The sequence below is a fragment of the Pangasianodon hypophthalmus genome, chromosome 3 (genome assembly GCF_027358585.1).
Source record: "Pangasianodon hypophthalmus isolate fPanHyp1 chromosome 3, fPanHyp1.pri, whole genome shotgun sequence".
NCBI lineage: Eukaryota > Metazoa > Chordata > Actinopteri > Siluriformes > Pangasiidae > Pangasianodon > Pangasianodon hypophthalmus.
The window spans coordinates 2,222,973-2,240,000 of NC_069712.1; the positions used below are offsets into that span (position 1 = coordinate 2,222,973).

At 37.2% G+C, this 17,028-nt stretch overlaps 1 protein-coding gene across 1 annotated transcript; it reads left to right on the top strand.

Annotated features, from left to right (window-relative positions):
- Positions 1–2,173: 2,173 nt before the first annotated feature.
- Positions 2,174–14,727, top strand: cntf (ciliary neurotrophic factor). The gene is made up of 4 exons (XM_034302869.2): positions 2,174–2,312; positions 2,393–2,492; positions 9,925–10,212; positions 10,836–14,727. Exons 2-4 carry the CDS (start codon positions 2,418–2,420, stop codon positions 11,022–11,024), a joined length of 552 nt encoding a protein of 183 aa, XP_034158760.1. The 5' UTR covers positions 2,174–2,312; positions 2,393–2,417; the 3' UTR covers positions 11,025–14,727.
- Positions 14,728–17,028: the final 2,301 nt, after the last annotated feature.

Here is a 17,028-nt window from a genome sequence, read left to right on the forward strand (position 1 = left end):
AAGAAAAATGTACAAATCTCCATTCTGTTCAAAAGTTTTCACCCCCCGGCTCTTAATGCATGTTTTTCCTTCTGGAGCATCAGTGAGCGTTTGAACCTTCTGTAATAGTTGCATACGAGTCCCTCAGTCGTCCTCAGTGTGAAAAGATGGATCTCAAAATCATACAGTCATTGTTGGAAAGGGTTCGAATACACAAGAAATGCTGGAAAACCAAAGAATTTGTGGGAGCTGAAGGATTTTTCTGAAGAACAGCAGGCAGTTTAACTGCTCAGGACAAACAAGGGACTCAGGAACAACTATCAGTAAACAAAAAAACACAGCTGTGGATCATTCAGGTAACAACACAGTATTAAGAATCAAGGGGATGTAAACTTTTGAACGGGTCATTTTTATAAATTCAACTATTATTTTCTCTTGTGGACGATATGTAAACATCTTTTATGTGAAATATCTTATTCAGGTCAGCACTAAATAAACAATAACATGCATTTTGTATGATCCTCTTATTTTGGTAAAATAATTAACATTTTGCAGATTCTGAAAGGGGGATGGAAACTTTTGACCTCAACTGTATATACTTTTAGTGTGAAGAGAAATATCAGGGGTTCTTGCGTATATACAAGATTATAGCAGCCATTTTATAGGCTACACGTAACAAATATATCACAACTACTGACTGTAGCCCATCTGTTGCTGTGCAGAAAGTATTGGCACTCCTGTGTTAATGGAAAACTAACATTATGTTACTTTGATTTATTTATGATGAAGATATAGAAAGCTATTTGTCCATAAACCCTTCTGACGCTTACTTTGTGATTTTTATGTATTTCTCATTTCTGTTTGTGTTATTGCTGATTCCTGTCTGATTTATTATTACTGTTAGGCTATTGTTGTAGTAATTTTAGGAAGTGTGTAATAATTTAAACATAAATTAAACAGAAAAAGGTTTCATCTTCATTTATGATCATTTTTGACCAAATGTACATTTAGGCACCGCTTGACAAATTTCCAACGCTTAGGCTCAATAAAAAAACTGACAGTTACAGAAATTTCTGACGTCTGTAACACAGCTAAACATGTGAATGTCAATATATACTTAAAGCGAGTGGGGCAGGATCAAATGCATACAGTAAATGGCCAAAAGTATGTGCACCCCTGACCATCACACCCATATGTGCTTGTTGAGCGTCTCACTCCAGATTTATTCCCTCTGTGTTTGCTGTTATAATAAGCTCCACTCTTCTGCGAAGTCTTTCCACTAGATGTTGGAGCGTGGCTGTGGGGATTTGTGTTCATTCAGCAACAAGAGCGTTAGTGAGATCAGGCACTGATGTTGGGTAAGGAGTCTCCAGTTCCAGTTCATCCCAAAGGTGTTCAGTGGGGTTGAGGTCAGGGCTCTGTGCAGGACACTCGAGTTCTTCCACTCCAACCTTCACACACCATGTCTTCATGGAGCTCGCTTTGTGCACAGGGGCATTGTCATGCTGGAACAGGTTTGAGTCTCTTAGTTCCAGTGAAGAGAAACTGTAATTCTACAGCACACAGAGACGTTCTATACAATTCTGTGCTTCTGAGTTTGTTGGAATGGTTTAGAGAAGAACCTCATATGGCTGTGATGGTCAGGGGTGCACATACTTTTGGCTATATAGTGTATCTCTAGCATACACGTTCCTGACCCTGCTCCCAGCACACTTGATTCAACAAGTTAGGTAATTAGCAGTTTTGAAGGTTGGATATTTTTTTCAATTCACTTTGAAAAATCTTGTTATTTAAGGTATACTCAAGAATATTCATAATACAACAGGTTCAATGTGAGTGCAGTGTTGCCGAGCAACCAAGGGTCGAGGTGCACGAGCGTGAATTCCTTAGTCCCAGTGGAGTTTTGTTTCTGCTTCCGGTCCTCATTCTGTTCTCTGCTGTGCCCTTTAAAAATTCCAGGCATGTGAGAGAGAGAGAGAGAGAGAGAGAAACAGAGAGAGGGAGGGAGGGAGAGGGAGACAGAGTGAGAGAGAGAGAAAGAGAGAGAGAGAGGGAGGGAGAGGGAGACAGAGAGAGAGAGAGAGAGAGAGAGAGAGAAAGAGAGAGAGAGAGGGAGGGAGAGGGAGACAGAGAGAGAGAGAAAGAGAGAGCGGGAGGGAAGGAGGGAGGGAGGGAGTAAGAGAGAGAGAGAGAGAGAGAGAGAGAGAGAAAGAGAGAGACGGGGTGGAGCAGCTGCACACTTCTTTAAAGCACACTGTAATTTAATGAATGGACCTGGAAGTGTAGGAAAGTATCTCAGCTGCGTGAGACAGACAAGCTGCGTTCACAAAACAGTAAGAAATCTTGTTTAAAGATGCTTTAAAACCTCTAACTTCACCTAAAAACCTAACCTGAACTTCTTTTAAACCCCCAGAGGGAGTTTCAGTGAGTGAAAGTGAATGGATTTGAAGGAAAAAACTGTGGCTCTGGCCAGGCTGCTGCATAAGGACTGCACCCAGTTACTGGAGTTATACGTAAGTCCTCTTTTAAACACACTATTATTCCTGAATTACACAGAAGTAACAGTGGAAATGAGTGTGTGAAGACACTTATATCTGCAACAGTACTTTTACACACATACACTTCTCATATACACACTGTAAGAGTTCATTCAGCACTGTTTACGGCTACACGATATCAGTTAGTTTGTGTTTTCACTATACTGGTGATAGTTTTAATACTGATATCACAGAATGTAAAATTGGAACAAACTATTGTGTTTGTATTATTATATCCTGTGAGTGTGTGAAAATCCCTCTTTGATCATACAGTAGGGATGTAACTGAATATAAATACGTTATTCATAATGAACAGATAACATGTTCTATACAGATATGATTTGGAGGCGAATTATTTGGGTTATTTTTAGAGAGATTGACAGAAATGGTCAGATATGAACATCACGGGACAAACAAAGATAAAGCTCGTTAACAAATATCTACAGCATTCATTCATTCATTCATTCATTCATCCTTAGTAACCGCCTGGTCAGGGTCACTGTGGTTTAAATTAGGCTACTGCTTTGTTTACATTTTGGGAAAAGAACCAACTTGGGATCACGCTTGTTTTATGTTCGTCCTGTCGTCTGGAGATTGCGAGTTCGAATCTCAGAAATGCCACAGCCATATCGGAGGGGAAAAGGGTGGATATCTCTCAGGGTGTTTCTTCTTCCCAGTCTCAGACGAAGCCTGTGTTAGCCTTCTTCACCTTCTCCCTGTCTTAGTCAGTGTTTCCAAGGCAGAGTGGTAGGGTTCATATTTGATTGAAAGAAAGAAAGAACAAAAGAAAAGAAAAAAAATCCTTCCAGTTTAGGCCACGCCCACTTCACGTTTAAATCCGAATGCAGTTACAGATACAGCCTTTTCATATAGACGAATATTGTTAGTTAGAGCTAGTTTTATTATTATTATTAAAGCCAGACAATCCAAAGCAAGCTCAGGTTTATGGTACTACAACCTTTTCATGGATGTAGCCGCAAACAATTGGCACCTTAAAGAATATTTTTCTTACAGATGTAGCTGGAAAATCATCGAAGTATGAGATCAGAAGTTTCGCGTTTGTGTTAATGACAGGATGATAATGATAGAGTGTCAAAATGTAGCCTACTGTATGATAAAACCTCAATTCAAGGACCAGCTGTGAGGATTTGTTCTTGAATTTGTTCTCAAATTCAGCTTAAAGTTTGCGTATAGACCATCTGTGTATGTGTTTAGCTCTCTTGAGGTGCTATGCTAGAAGATTTTTTTTTTTTTTTCTTGATGAGAGATGTGCATTATTGCGCGTAATGTATTATCGATTCATAAATGACATACAGAGCTTTGCTATAATTGTGAGAGATTGCAGTGGCAGTTGACGGATTGTACGATGCAAACCTTACTTTTTTATTTATTTCTTTTTATTTCAATTACTCATAACGTTGCTAGCTGTCATGTAAAGAGGGCGTAGGCGGATGCAAGTGCAGATTTGAATCTAATGAAAACAAACACACGATCCAAACACTGTAGACTTAGAAACTCACAAACCTGAACTAGAAATTTGATTCATAAAGAAACACAAGAACTAAGCAACATAACGGACCATATAACAGCAACGGAAGACAAAACTAGACAAAGTGTGAAGCGCAAGACGTGACTTAAATACCTGTGCTCATTAAACCAAAATGGGAATCAGGTGTGAACAGTCATGTGGCGTGATCTGGTGAGGTGCAGTGGCTGATGGGAATCGTAGCCCTGTGCCGCAGTTGGCGTAACCGTGACGCTAGCCAAATCATCTTGCTAGTTGGCTATAAATAAACAGTCAATATTAGTTCCATTGTAAGCTGTCGCATTGTGTAACATTACTCATTAATAACACACAACGAGCATGATTAGCTATTGTGTTGATGTCAGAGTATCGTGCAACGTAATTCAGAAGTAAACACATAAATTATTCTTGTAAACCAAAATTCAATAAAAATTAAACAGTCTCACTAAGAGATCGTTAACTGGTGGACTGAGATTTGGATGCAGATACAGCAAAGTATTTTAGCCAACCGAATCAAGTACTGTAGCAGAGCAGATAAACTTATAAAAAAAAAAAAACTGGCTGTAGTTCAATAACTCTAGTTTTCTAAACATGAACCAGCACAGCTTGTGTATTAACTCCTCTGTTGTGGTAAATTATTTAGCTGAAGAGTAGCTCACTGGACCAGAGACTAGCTACACGGCTAGAGACATTAGCTCAGAAAGGACGGAGTTTTCACAGATTTCTATTTTTATTTATCCTCTCCGAGTTTGATTAGCAAACCAACAAATGTGGCTTTAATTTAAAAAGAAAAACCTTGTTGCTGAAAACAGAATGTTTAAAGATGATTGGACAATGAAGTATGTGTTTATTCTCCCTGCGTCAAATTGTAAATAGATCTGTTCATGGCGCTAGTCAAAAGCTGTAACATGAAGCGACACTGCGAAACAAAACATAACCACTTCAAAGTGTTTTACTTATACCCACGAACTAATCTGTAGTGGTTAAGCATTAAAAGGTTCACCTTCAGGCATGTTAGGTGCTTATTTGGACATTTGTATGTAAGGAATTTTATGCAACTGGACCTTTGTAGTGGGAATTTTAGCAGAATATCTCTGCTGTAATTGGAGTCAGAAGAAGAATGAAATGATAAAATAACAGAAATTAAAGATGATGGAGAATACAACGTCAGTATTGTCAGATATTACCCAAGACACATTTCTGCAATGTGGGCCTCACTAAAATGTCGACCCTGGTCACGGCCCCTGAATGTATCGGGAGTCATCATATCACAGTGTGTAGCAATCGTTCTCGGGGGAATGTTGTTGCGCAGGAGGAATGAATGAATAAATGGCGTGTGTTGAATGTGTGTGTGTGTGGACACAACGAACACAGTAAACACAAGGAAAATAAGGAGCTTCATTCTGCACATCATCTCTCCACAACCCACTCGATCTTTGGCTCACATATTCACCCGGTTCTGCTCCAGAAGGCCGCGGTTGCTGTAATCAAATCTGTTTACGGTTACATGCCAAATTGCTGATCAAACCACTCCCCTGTTCCCGTTACCCAAATGCCAAAGTGTCAGGGTTACACAGGATACAAGCCTGGAGCGTAGGAGCAGTTTGGAATTACAACAATCTGACTGTGAAAAAAAGGTGTACACACACACACACACACACACACACATTTTATACGCCTGTTCCAGTCCAGACATGAAGAATAAAGCAGTACATCTCTTTGGCTTTCTCTCTCATGCTTAATTTAACAGTTACAACAGTAAAGATTAGATTTGGCAATTTCCACTCTTCTAAAGTGCAGTGTGCATTCAGCAGTCTATTCTACTTAAAACAAATGGTTCATGCTTTTGGGTTTGTGTGTGTGTGTGTGTGTGTGTGTGTGTGTGTTTGTAACCAGGCCCCTGAACAAGAGGCTCTAAATTCTTAATCAGTGACTTATCTCATGCCACACTTCCTAGCTTTCCATAATCGCCCTGGACCGAGTTGTGTGTATTGCTCAGAAACTGCTTACTCATGCCTCTTAAAGTGGAAATAAGCAGAATATTTTCATTAAGAAGATCTTGGGAACTTAGATGTGCGCTCAGTATGCTGCTTTCTGAACAACTTGAAGCTCCCTAAAGGTAAAATCCACCCTGAACCATTTGCATATTAATCTGTATAATAACATATGATCTTCAGCCATGTCCAATGTATTTAATAATAAAAAAAATTTTCTGCATTACCCACAATGCTGTGCGACTACCTGCTGATAGCGGTGGCGTGGAATTTATCCCTCGCTTCATCTCTACCTACTGAGAGTGATGCAGCGGCGCTTTAGCCCTTCAGTCTGTCCAGCACTCTCACCTCCTCATCTGTACACTCTGCTCACACAGACCAACGCTTCACCTTTAAGGCTAATACCACCGTCACCGCCATCACACTCATTATCTCGTAGCTGACTAAGTAGCCTCTTCCATAACTCAGCAAAAATACAGCTGCATTGCATTCTGGGACTTTGAGGCCAACATTTACTCCAACGTCTCCACTAAATTCTCATTAATTTGATGTTGAACTTCACTGGAAAATTGAAAGTGAGTGAGGAAAGAAGCTCTTGCGCTTTCATTTTTTTTTGTAGGAGATAAGAACAAAACCTGACCATTATCACTTATGTTTGAAATCGTGGGCACAGACTCACAGAAACTGGACAGTAGAAGACTGGAAAAAGACCATGTGATTTCTTTTTCTTTCTCCTTTGGACCAAACTGTCCAGCATGGGTGAGTCTGTGCCTATGAGAGCCTCAGATTCCTGTTCTTGGATGACAGGAGAGGAACCTGATGTGGTCTTCCTCTGTTGTAGTTCATCCACCTCAAGTTTCAATGTGTTGTGCATGCTGAGGTGATTTTCTGCTCACCACGGTTGTAAAGAGTGATTATATAAGTTACTATATCCTTCCTGGCAGCTCGAACCAATCTGGCCATTTTCCTCTGATCTCTCTTATCAACAAGGTATTTCCACACACAGAACTGTTTTTTGTTTTTCGCACCATTCTGTGTAAACTCTAGAGACTATTGTGTGTGAAAATCCCAGTCACTGATTCACTGAGTCATCAAAGTCACTGAGATCACATTTTCCTCATTCTGATGTTTGATTTGAACATTAACCGAAGCTCTTGACCTGTATCTGCATGATTTTTGCATTGAGCTGCTACCGCGTTTGGCTGATTAGATAACTGCATGAATGTGCAGGTGTACAGGTTGATAATAAAGTGGATGGTGAGAGTAAATATTTAAAGTGATTTGGGATGGAGGTTTCCTTTAAGGAAGCAGCCAGCAACATGGTATAATAGTCCAATCTAGAGGTTATAAAGGCATGAACTAGTTCCTCACTGTCCTGTAAGACAGTGTTAGAGATTTAGAAACCGTCGTCAAGGGTTTCATCAACTTTCTTAACTGTAGCGTGTGGTTTCATGGAATAATCAGTGAACTAAATCTCCAAAATCATTATTTCTGTTTTTATCACAAATCAGAAGTATGAATCTGGCCAAAATGATGAGCATTATTGTGTATCATCTGCCTAGAAATGAAAAGCAACATGTTTGCAAAATCAATGATTATCCAAGAAACTGGATATAAAGGGAAATTAATATGGGACCCAAAACAGAACCTTGTGGTATGCCATGTTATACTTCTTATACTCTGAGACTCTCCATCAGCACTAAATGGTGTCAGTCTGTCAAGTAACATCTAAACCTTGTCTGTATTTCTGTAAAACTGTGCCTTCAAGCCTATCATAGATAGGCATAGCAGAACCAAACCAGAATAATAATCACAATCTGGACTTTACCCAGAAGCACTGCTTTTCTACTGTGATGAAATCAGGTTGGATTACATCACGCTTGGTATTACCATTTAGAGAAGGACAGAGTGGTTGGGTGAGAACTGTCTACAGAATCTTTGATTTGTAATGGCATATTAAAGTTTGGATAGTAATCATAAAGATTGGAATCAACATGTGGTTTCTTAAGGAGTGGCTTAACAATGGCTGCCCTTTAAAAACCTAAAATGAGTGACAGATTTATTAGGTTCAATAAAAGCTTTTAATTACTGCTCATACTTTTAAAATGAACTTGCTGATGAGTCATGGACACAAGTGGATGGTCTAGAGGACAGCATCAAGGACAGAGCTTGTTACACACAATACGACCAAATTCATTGAGACTATTCTTGAGTTATGAAGACTTCTGGGTTACCATGATTTAAAGATGGTATATAATAAAGTGTTGATGGCTTGTAACCCTTATGCTCTCTATTTTCTTATTAAATAATTCTGAGAATGTATTGTTACTGGTGTACTAGATTACACTGTTAACAGTCAGAGGTGTAGAAAACTTTGGGAACATAGGGCCTTAAAGATATACTGCATCCCCAACTAACATATGACTCTGGGAATGAGGGTCCTGGAAAAGTAGTACACTGATAAACATATGGAACACATGGCTCTGGGAACGCAGAACCTAGAAATATAGGATCCCTGGAACGTATTAGCCTTTAATTACAGGACAACTGGAACAGAGGGCACTGGGAGAATTGGACCCTGGGAATGTAAGACCCCATGTACATAGGGCTGATCTCCTGAAATTTCCAGTGAAAAAAACATTAGTCCCTGGAAAGATAATATCCCGAGATAGGATAATGAGAAAATAAAGTTCCGGGTACATATTTCATTGGCAACACAGGGCCCTTTGCAGGGAACATTGAAACCTGTGAACAAAGGAACCTGGTAAAGAAGGGCTTTGGAAACAAAGGACTTTGGAAACTGTAGGTTGCAAGGTACACTAGGTGTAGGTGCACTAGCAAGCATAGGGCCTTTGGAATATAGTGCCCAGGATACACAGAAACCTGGAAACACCGGGATTATAAAAGACTCGGGTTATAAAACACTTGGATTAAGGCACTGGGATTATAAAATACTGAGATTATAAACACGGGGATTATAAAAAGGGGATTATGAAACACTGGGATTATGACAGTGGCATTAGGAGACTAAAATTATAAACACTGGGATTACATATGTTGGTATTGTAAAACACTGGGATTATAAAAGACTGGGATTACAAAACACTTGGATTAAGGCACTGGGATTATGAAACACTAGAATTATAAAATATTTGGGTTAAAACACAGGGATTATAAACACTGGGGTTAAAACACTGGGATTATAAACACTGGGGTAAAGACACTAAGGTTAAAGCACAGGGATTATAAGAACTTGCATTAAGACACTGGCATTTTAATCACTGGGATTAAGATACTGGAAATATAAAACACTTGGATTATAAAACACTGGGATTAAGGATCAGAATCATTTTATTTGCCATAAACACTGGGATTAGGACACTGGGATTAAAAACACTGAGACTATAAAGAACTGAAATGAAAAACATTGGGATTAAAGACATTGGGATTAAAGAAATTGGGATTATAAAACACTGGGATTATGAAACACTGGGATTGCACTGGGATTGACTGAGATATTAAACACTGGGGTTCTAAAACAGGGATTATGAAACACTAGAATAGGACAGTGGCATTAGAACACTGGGATTATAAATTACTGGGATTACAGATGTTTGTATTGTAAAACGCTGGGATTATAAATTACTGGGACTGTAAACACTGGGATTATAAAACATTGAGTATATAGAAAATTTAAATGAGATAAAATTGAACTCTGGGATTGGGTGATATAGCCCAAGGAAGTGTGATGTAAGTTTTATGCCCAAGTAAGGGCATCTGGATTTACTGCCTCAGTAGGGCAATGGAAAAATTAACTACTGAACTCTTTCTGAATGGTGATTTGGCAGTTGATCTCATCCGCTCTGCATTGTTCTTCCTCCTGTTCCAGACTACTCGGGAATCTCTGCCGTCTAACTCTGTATCCGGGTCACAGTTGGTGTCCATCCCTCCGCTAACATCTCAACTCTCACCCTCTGAGAAAATCTGCTTCCTGCACGCAGCTCTCCGAGCGTGTCTCCGTCTGCTGGACCAGGCCATAACCCGCGAGGATGCCATCTTCCCTGACACACCTGAGGATGAGTACACAAAACAGCGAAAAACTGTGAGAGAGCGACTGGAACACCTGGTGCTGAGCACAGAGCGCCTCCTGGTGGGGGGAAAGAGGTGTGACGCTGAGGTACTTTGAAAAATACTACAATTTATTTATTACATATTATATCATATATTTATTCATGTATGTTTAATATAGCTTTATAAATAAATTTACATTTACATTTTTATCTCATTTCATCAGGGTATACTAATTAAATACATTTTTGTCCATTAATTTATTTCCTTAACATTGCATTCAGTTGAGTATAAAATGCTTATTAACATATTTATAAAAATATTTAACAAACAAATATATTGCATATAGCTAATTGATTTTTTCCTGTTGTTTTTAATATGCATTCATAAACCTGTCACAAATATAAATAGATGAATAAAATAATAATCATGTGTAGACACAAGGAAATAACCATAAAAGATTTTTAACTTTAGCGTACATATATTATTATTATTATTATTATTATTATTACTTTTTCATGAGAAAATCTGACTTTGCCCTCTTCGAAAACCTTGTAGCATGAAGCATTGTTAAACAATAAACAAACTCTTGGGTCTGCTTTATATAATTTCAGGATGATTATGTAATGCTATGAGGAAATGACATCAGAGACATTCTGAAATGAAAATACATTTAATTTAATTTGACAAAGTCCGATATGTAAACTGTGTGTGTGTGTGTGTGTGTGTTAGGCAAAGGACTTGGTGGATAGTGAAGCGTTTGCTCTGAAGAAGTGGATCCTCCAGGTTCTGCAGGATCTTGTGTACTGGTCCAACAAGACAGCTGAAACTCTCCAGACCTTGCCTGCTCTCACGGCCAAGAAACCAGTGAGAACGAGAAGAGAAACAAGAAGGATGGAGGCACGCAAACTACGCAAATAAACATCTACCAAGTGTGTGTATTAGGGAGAGAGAGAGAGAGAGAGGAAGAGACAGACAGACAGATATAGAGAAATAATGTAATGAGAGAGAGAGAGAGAGAGAGAGGAAGGGTTTAAAACATATACATATAAACCACAGTTGAACCACTTTAGTAAAGTAACACAACATTTCCACAGACCCACATGACTAATAACAGTGATGGTGAAGGCAGTTTTATTATTATTTACTTTATTCAGATTTAATTTCTATATTTTGTCGCCCTCTACTGGACAAAACACATTATCACATTACAAAATATGAGCTTTCCAGCTTTTGGCTCAGCTTTTGTAGTATAAATCAGGAGGATATTGTATAGTTTATTAACTTAAAGGGCATTTAAATTTTTATTTCAAATATCAGTAATACTTATTTATTTTATTCCTTTGTTGTTTGACGTGTTATAGTCATACAACATAGATACCGTCTGCAAAATATCGTGATATATAAGTTTAAATCGCCTTTCCCTAGCGTCCAGGATGCCTATACGCCCTAACTGTCACCAAATTTACATCATTTATTTATTTTTTGGTTATATATAAATGTTCATGTAGCTAACATATCAAAAAGTCATGTTTAGGACGGTTCCTGTTTCCTTGACGCGAGAACACTGTTGCTAGGCAACTGGGAAATATGGACGCCACGCATAACCTAGCTAGCTAATCACTGAGGCTAGCGAGTAAAATCTTTTATACTTACAAAATCTTAGTTATTGTAAAGGTGCAGTGAGTGTAGAAAACATACAGAATTATCAGAAATATCAACATTTACCTCAGATGTGTTGATAAATTACTTAGAAAAGACTTCCTAAGACTAGAATTACATTTTAATTCCAGTTAGCATTGACCGCTAACACAACTCCCACAGGTTCAGCCGCGTTCACAAATTAAAACTCCTTAAAAGATTTTTTTATCAATCAAAACTATTAAGGAATATTTCAGTGTACAGTATATTAAATTTAAATTTATGATTATTATTATTATTATTATTATTATTATTATTGACAATAAATACATTATAATACAATGAAAAAAGGACATTTAATTTATGGCATTTAATTAACAAATAATTTAATTATTAATACTTTATTTACTCATTAATAAGTTAAATAATGACATGTTGCACAAAGTATACATTTAAATGTTTGTTTATTTAATTATAAAAATATTTATTTCAATGCTATGTCTTTTAAATAGTCTGAAATATTAAATATTGGGCTGTAACGCTGTTGTTATGAACAATCATCACCTAAAGCGCCTAGTAAACAAAACATTTTAGGAAAATCAGAAAGAATCAGAAAGAATCAGGAACAGTTAGACGTCTGGTTTGTTTTTGTTAGATTTTGTGCTTGAATACTTGCAGTGTGTGAGATCTGCAACACCACAAGACCATTACAAGTTTATTCTTGAAATATTAGCACCTTTTTCAAATATCAATATTGTGATTTTATTCCCTGAATGTCAAAATCTATGACTTTGTTTATCAAAAGGTTACTAATTTGTTTAGGAAGTAGTGCATTTTATTTATTTTTTTTAAACTAGTGACACCAAAACACTGTTGTACTAATGAACATGGTCACAAAAAGGTTTATTCAACATTCGACACAAAAGTGGGAAGTCGGAATTACGTCATTTTTGTAAGTTTGAGCTACAAAGTGGGGGAAAAAACATGGATGCCTCGTTTGATTTATGTTATCAACGAGCTAGCCAGCTAACTGTGATGAGTGATGTATATTTACCTCCTCAAAACAGTGAGTCAGTGTTATAGATTTAACAAGCGAATGTATCTGTATGTTGATCGATCTAAAGCTTATGCTTGTATATACAGTATAACTCATTTAAAGGTAAAAAAGTGTTACTTTGTTTACTGCTGATGCAGTGAGCAGCCATCTTGATTTGATGTCACTTGCTGAACTCGAGGGTGAGAAGACCGTCCCTTGTTTATGAGTAGTTATTTTGAGTAGAGAGGATGATTTCTTTGGTTTTTCCTAGCCTGATGTCCGAAAGCCAAGTTACGTGTTTTAGTCGAATGCCACAATAGTGTCATGCCCATTTTTAGTGCAGCAATGCCCCCTGGTGGACCCACTGAGAATGTAAATTGGACGAAGAGAAAACATGTTTATTGACACCCAAAACATTTTTATAAAATGGCAGACACTGAACAAAGACACACTCTTTTTTGTTTTATTCGAGGCATGTCAGATAATATATTATATTTTTATTAGATTGAATGTAAACATCGTAATATAGTGATTTAGATTATTACTGCTGTAAACATTTAGTCACTTTTATTCACTGTTAAGAAACACATTCCTGTCCATTATGTTCTGAAAACATACTTCCTGTTATTTTTACAGAATTAGTGGAGCTTCCAAGCTTTTGGAATATGTAAAAGTCACACATTAATACTACACACTAGTCGAGTGCTCAGAGTGGATTTGACCAGGTGAACAAAAGTAACACAAACTAAATTAACACTAAAAATGCGTTTTAACCATACATTCACACTAGCACGCAACAAACAAGCGTTCTTTCTATATACATTTTCTACATACATGTGCAAACGATTTCTCGAATGACTCCTCAGACCAAACCTACAGCGCATGTGGTGCAACGTTTCTTCAGTTCCATGCTCACAATTTTAGCTCCTGCAAATAGTTCTCATTTACCGTTAGACATAAAAATGGAAGGAAAACATATAACTGTGGTTTATATGTGTATAGAGACATTATGAAGAAAAATAAAGCCTGAAAAGAAGTAGCAGGGATTGTTGGTGTCTCTGGTGAGGGTATGTAGCTAGTACAGATAGCTCGCTTTGCTAATCTAATCTGAGTATGTAGCTAGTACAAAGCCGAGCACATAACGTGTAAATCGAACAATCGATTTTCACACTGATTAGTGCATTATTTAATTTGTGTTTAACTAGAAAGCTTTAGACACTATATCTAGCTACTGCAGTTTCTTATCTGAGCTAAAAAAAAAAAAAGCTGGACAGGCCACGCCCACAAGCGATAACAGTAGCAGTCTCTACATAGCAACAAGTGGCACTTGAAATCATTCTGCCTGTTTCTCTCTGCTTCCGCTCATTTTATGCTGCTATTTGCTAGCCAAGCTGGAAATGTTGAGAACTTTTCAGATGGGCAACCACGTTCTCGTTCCTCCTCTCTTATTGCGTCCTGTGTGAAAAGCCCTTTCCACTGACTCTGCTTAAATCTGTTACATATGCGCACCTTTACTCTTGTTTTTTATCTGAATATACTGAGCAGATATCTGAGAGATTTATCTAAAAGACTGAGAAATCTCTATATACATGTGACCATCGTATGATGTTAGAAATAGAGATAACACACCTGCGACTACTGATATAATGATCTCTGTTATCTTTACTATTTTCCTCATTTTAGATTTCTCACAGGATCACTAATCTGTTCATACATAGGCATTAACTGTTTATATCTGCCTTAGAAACAAAATTCCAGCATGAGCCTTTATCAAAATGTCTTTAAAATGATGCAAAATGTAGCCTACATGTTATTGTGTGTCAAAGTGATTGTGTTTTTGTATATCTGTTTTGTATCTTTTATCTTTATATACATTTAAATATACAGTATATACAAAATTGTATATATGATTGTATATTAAAATTGTATGACTGCTTTTCACTTTAAGTCTTCCTTTAGAGTCTACTGTTTTATTAAAGAAGTACAGTACATAGATTTTTTTATTGAGAATGGAAAAAAATTGGCAGGAAATGTGTTTGTATATGTTATACCGCAGCTCAGTAAGCATTTCTTTTTTATATCTGCGCACTTTCACTGAGTTTTAACTGAATATTCTTTTAAAGTTTGAGTGGTGTGATATCAGCAATTGGTCAGTTAGAGATTAACTGCACACTCTGGAGTGTTTCATTCCACTTCTACCACAACAACTCACCATGGTTACACTTTTTAATAAATTACAAAACATTTTGATATTTTTATCCTTTTAGATTTACATATTTAATGTAGTTGAATGACTGAAATACTTTAGTCCCTGTTATCACTTCCTTAAAGTGGACAGCATTAAATCTGTCTGTTACAAAGCGCTGACACTGGAATCAAAATATTAAATAAAAGTTTACTTATGAAAATATGAAATGTGTCAATGTTTATACATTTTTCTTTGATAAGAAAACTTTTTTTAAATTAAATCAATTTTAAACAGAGCATGCTGTTATAGGAAAATAATCATGGTGTGCTGCAGTACAGCATGAGGCTGAGTTACTGTTATCTCCTTGGTGTTGATTATTTTCCTATTACATCACTTACTTAAGTGTTTTATTCCTCTTATACCACTGCAGTTTGCCAATGAGTACAATTTCTCCATTTATAGTTACATTTAATGTTATGGACCGTCCATGAAACCGGTTAGTTCCTGTTGTCACTTTTGTTATAGCAGCTATAAACAGTCGTTTTCTCACCAGCCTCTCTTTTCTCTCTCTCAAGACAAAAAAAAAAGTCCAAGAAACCGCAAAGAAGCATAAACGCTTCTGTACTGAAGATGTCAGAAAACTTAAAGTTACAGCTTTACCTCTGACTGTTACAAAGTGCTGACACTGGAGACTCCTTCCATAAATGTTAAATAAACATCTCCTTACTTAACTTCACCATTTCAGTGATTACACAAAGTTTTTAATCTGTTTATTTGGAGCATCTGCTGTACGCATCCCTGTGAGTGAGCTCTTACTGGAGAAACGATAACGTATTAGATCAAGTGCATTAATATAAACAAGACAATTTTTTGTTCATTTTGTGGAATGTACAAATAATTGATTCTTGAGGAAAATCTGGATATTCTCTTTTCACATATGTGGATATATGCAGCTCATTTCTGCCTGCATCTTAACACCACAGAATTTTGGTCTCATTTATTATGTGTAATAAGTTAGTCAGGAGAAAATGATTAGCCATTTCAAGATTATTACTGTAAGACCTGATCTTTACATTAATGTTCTTTTTTTTTCATACCCAGACATGACTCAAGGTTCACAGTTACAACCTCTTGCCTTCAGTCTGTATTAGAAAAATATAATGCTTACAAATGTGTAACGAGCGCTGACACCGAGACAAACATTGAATTTGATTTCCAACTTTAGTCCTCTTGACATTTGCCGTGACTACGCTTGAAAAGACGCTTGAGGTGCTGTGAGATTATTTCACACACCAAGTAGTGAGAATTAATGCTCCATTCGACTAAAAACAAGTAACTTTCCAACATCTAGGAAAACCATTGAAAACGCCCCCTCAACTCGGAATTCCTACTCATAAACACGGGATGGTCTCCTCAACCCTGAGTTCAGCAAGTGACATCAAATCACTATGGCTGCTCACAGTAAACAAAGTAGCACTTCTTTACTTTTAAATGTTATACTGTATATACAAGTATTAGCTTTAGATCGATCAACATACAGACATATTCGCTTGTTAAATCTATAACACTGACTCCACAGTTCACTGTTTTGAGGAGGTAAATATGTGTCACAGCTACCTGGCTAGCTTGTTGCTAAGAAGAAAAGAAGAACATGCAGGCAGCCATGTTTCTTTCCTACTCTGTAGCTCGACTGCACAGAGGTCGAAAATGACTCAATTCCTGACCTCTCACTTTCGAAGGTAAGTCGAATGCTACACAACTATGAGCTCTAGGTAAGACTTTTAATTCAATTCAATTCAATTTTAACAATGGACATTGTCACAAAGCGGCTTTACAGAAATAATACATTCAGGATATAAGTTTAAAATGTATAAATTTATCCCTAATGAGCGAGCCAGAGGTGACGGTGGTGAGGAAAATCTCCCTGAGACGACATGAGGAAGAAACCTTGAGAGGAACCAGGCTCAGAAGGAAACCCATCCTCATCTGGGTGACACCAGATAGTGCGATTATAAATAATTCCCTTCTATAACTGTGTACTACATGGACAAATAGTGCAA

Excerpts from the sequence above, each read along its gene's own strand:
- cntf (XM_034302869.2), top strand. The coding sequence starts at position 2,418 with ATGGATTTGAAGGAAAAAACTGTGGCTCTGGCCAGGCTGCTGCATAAG. Across the intron at positions 2,493-9,924 it reads CCCAGTTACTGGAGTTATAC|ACTACTCGGGAATCTCTGCC; the intron begins GTAAGTCCTCTT and ends CTCCTGTTCCAG. Across the intron at positions 10,213-10,835 it reads GAAAGAGGTGTGACGCTGAG|GCAAAGGACTTGGTGGATAG; the intron begins GTACTTTGAAAA and ends TGTGTGTGTTAG.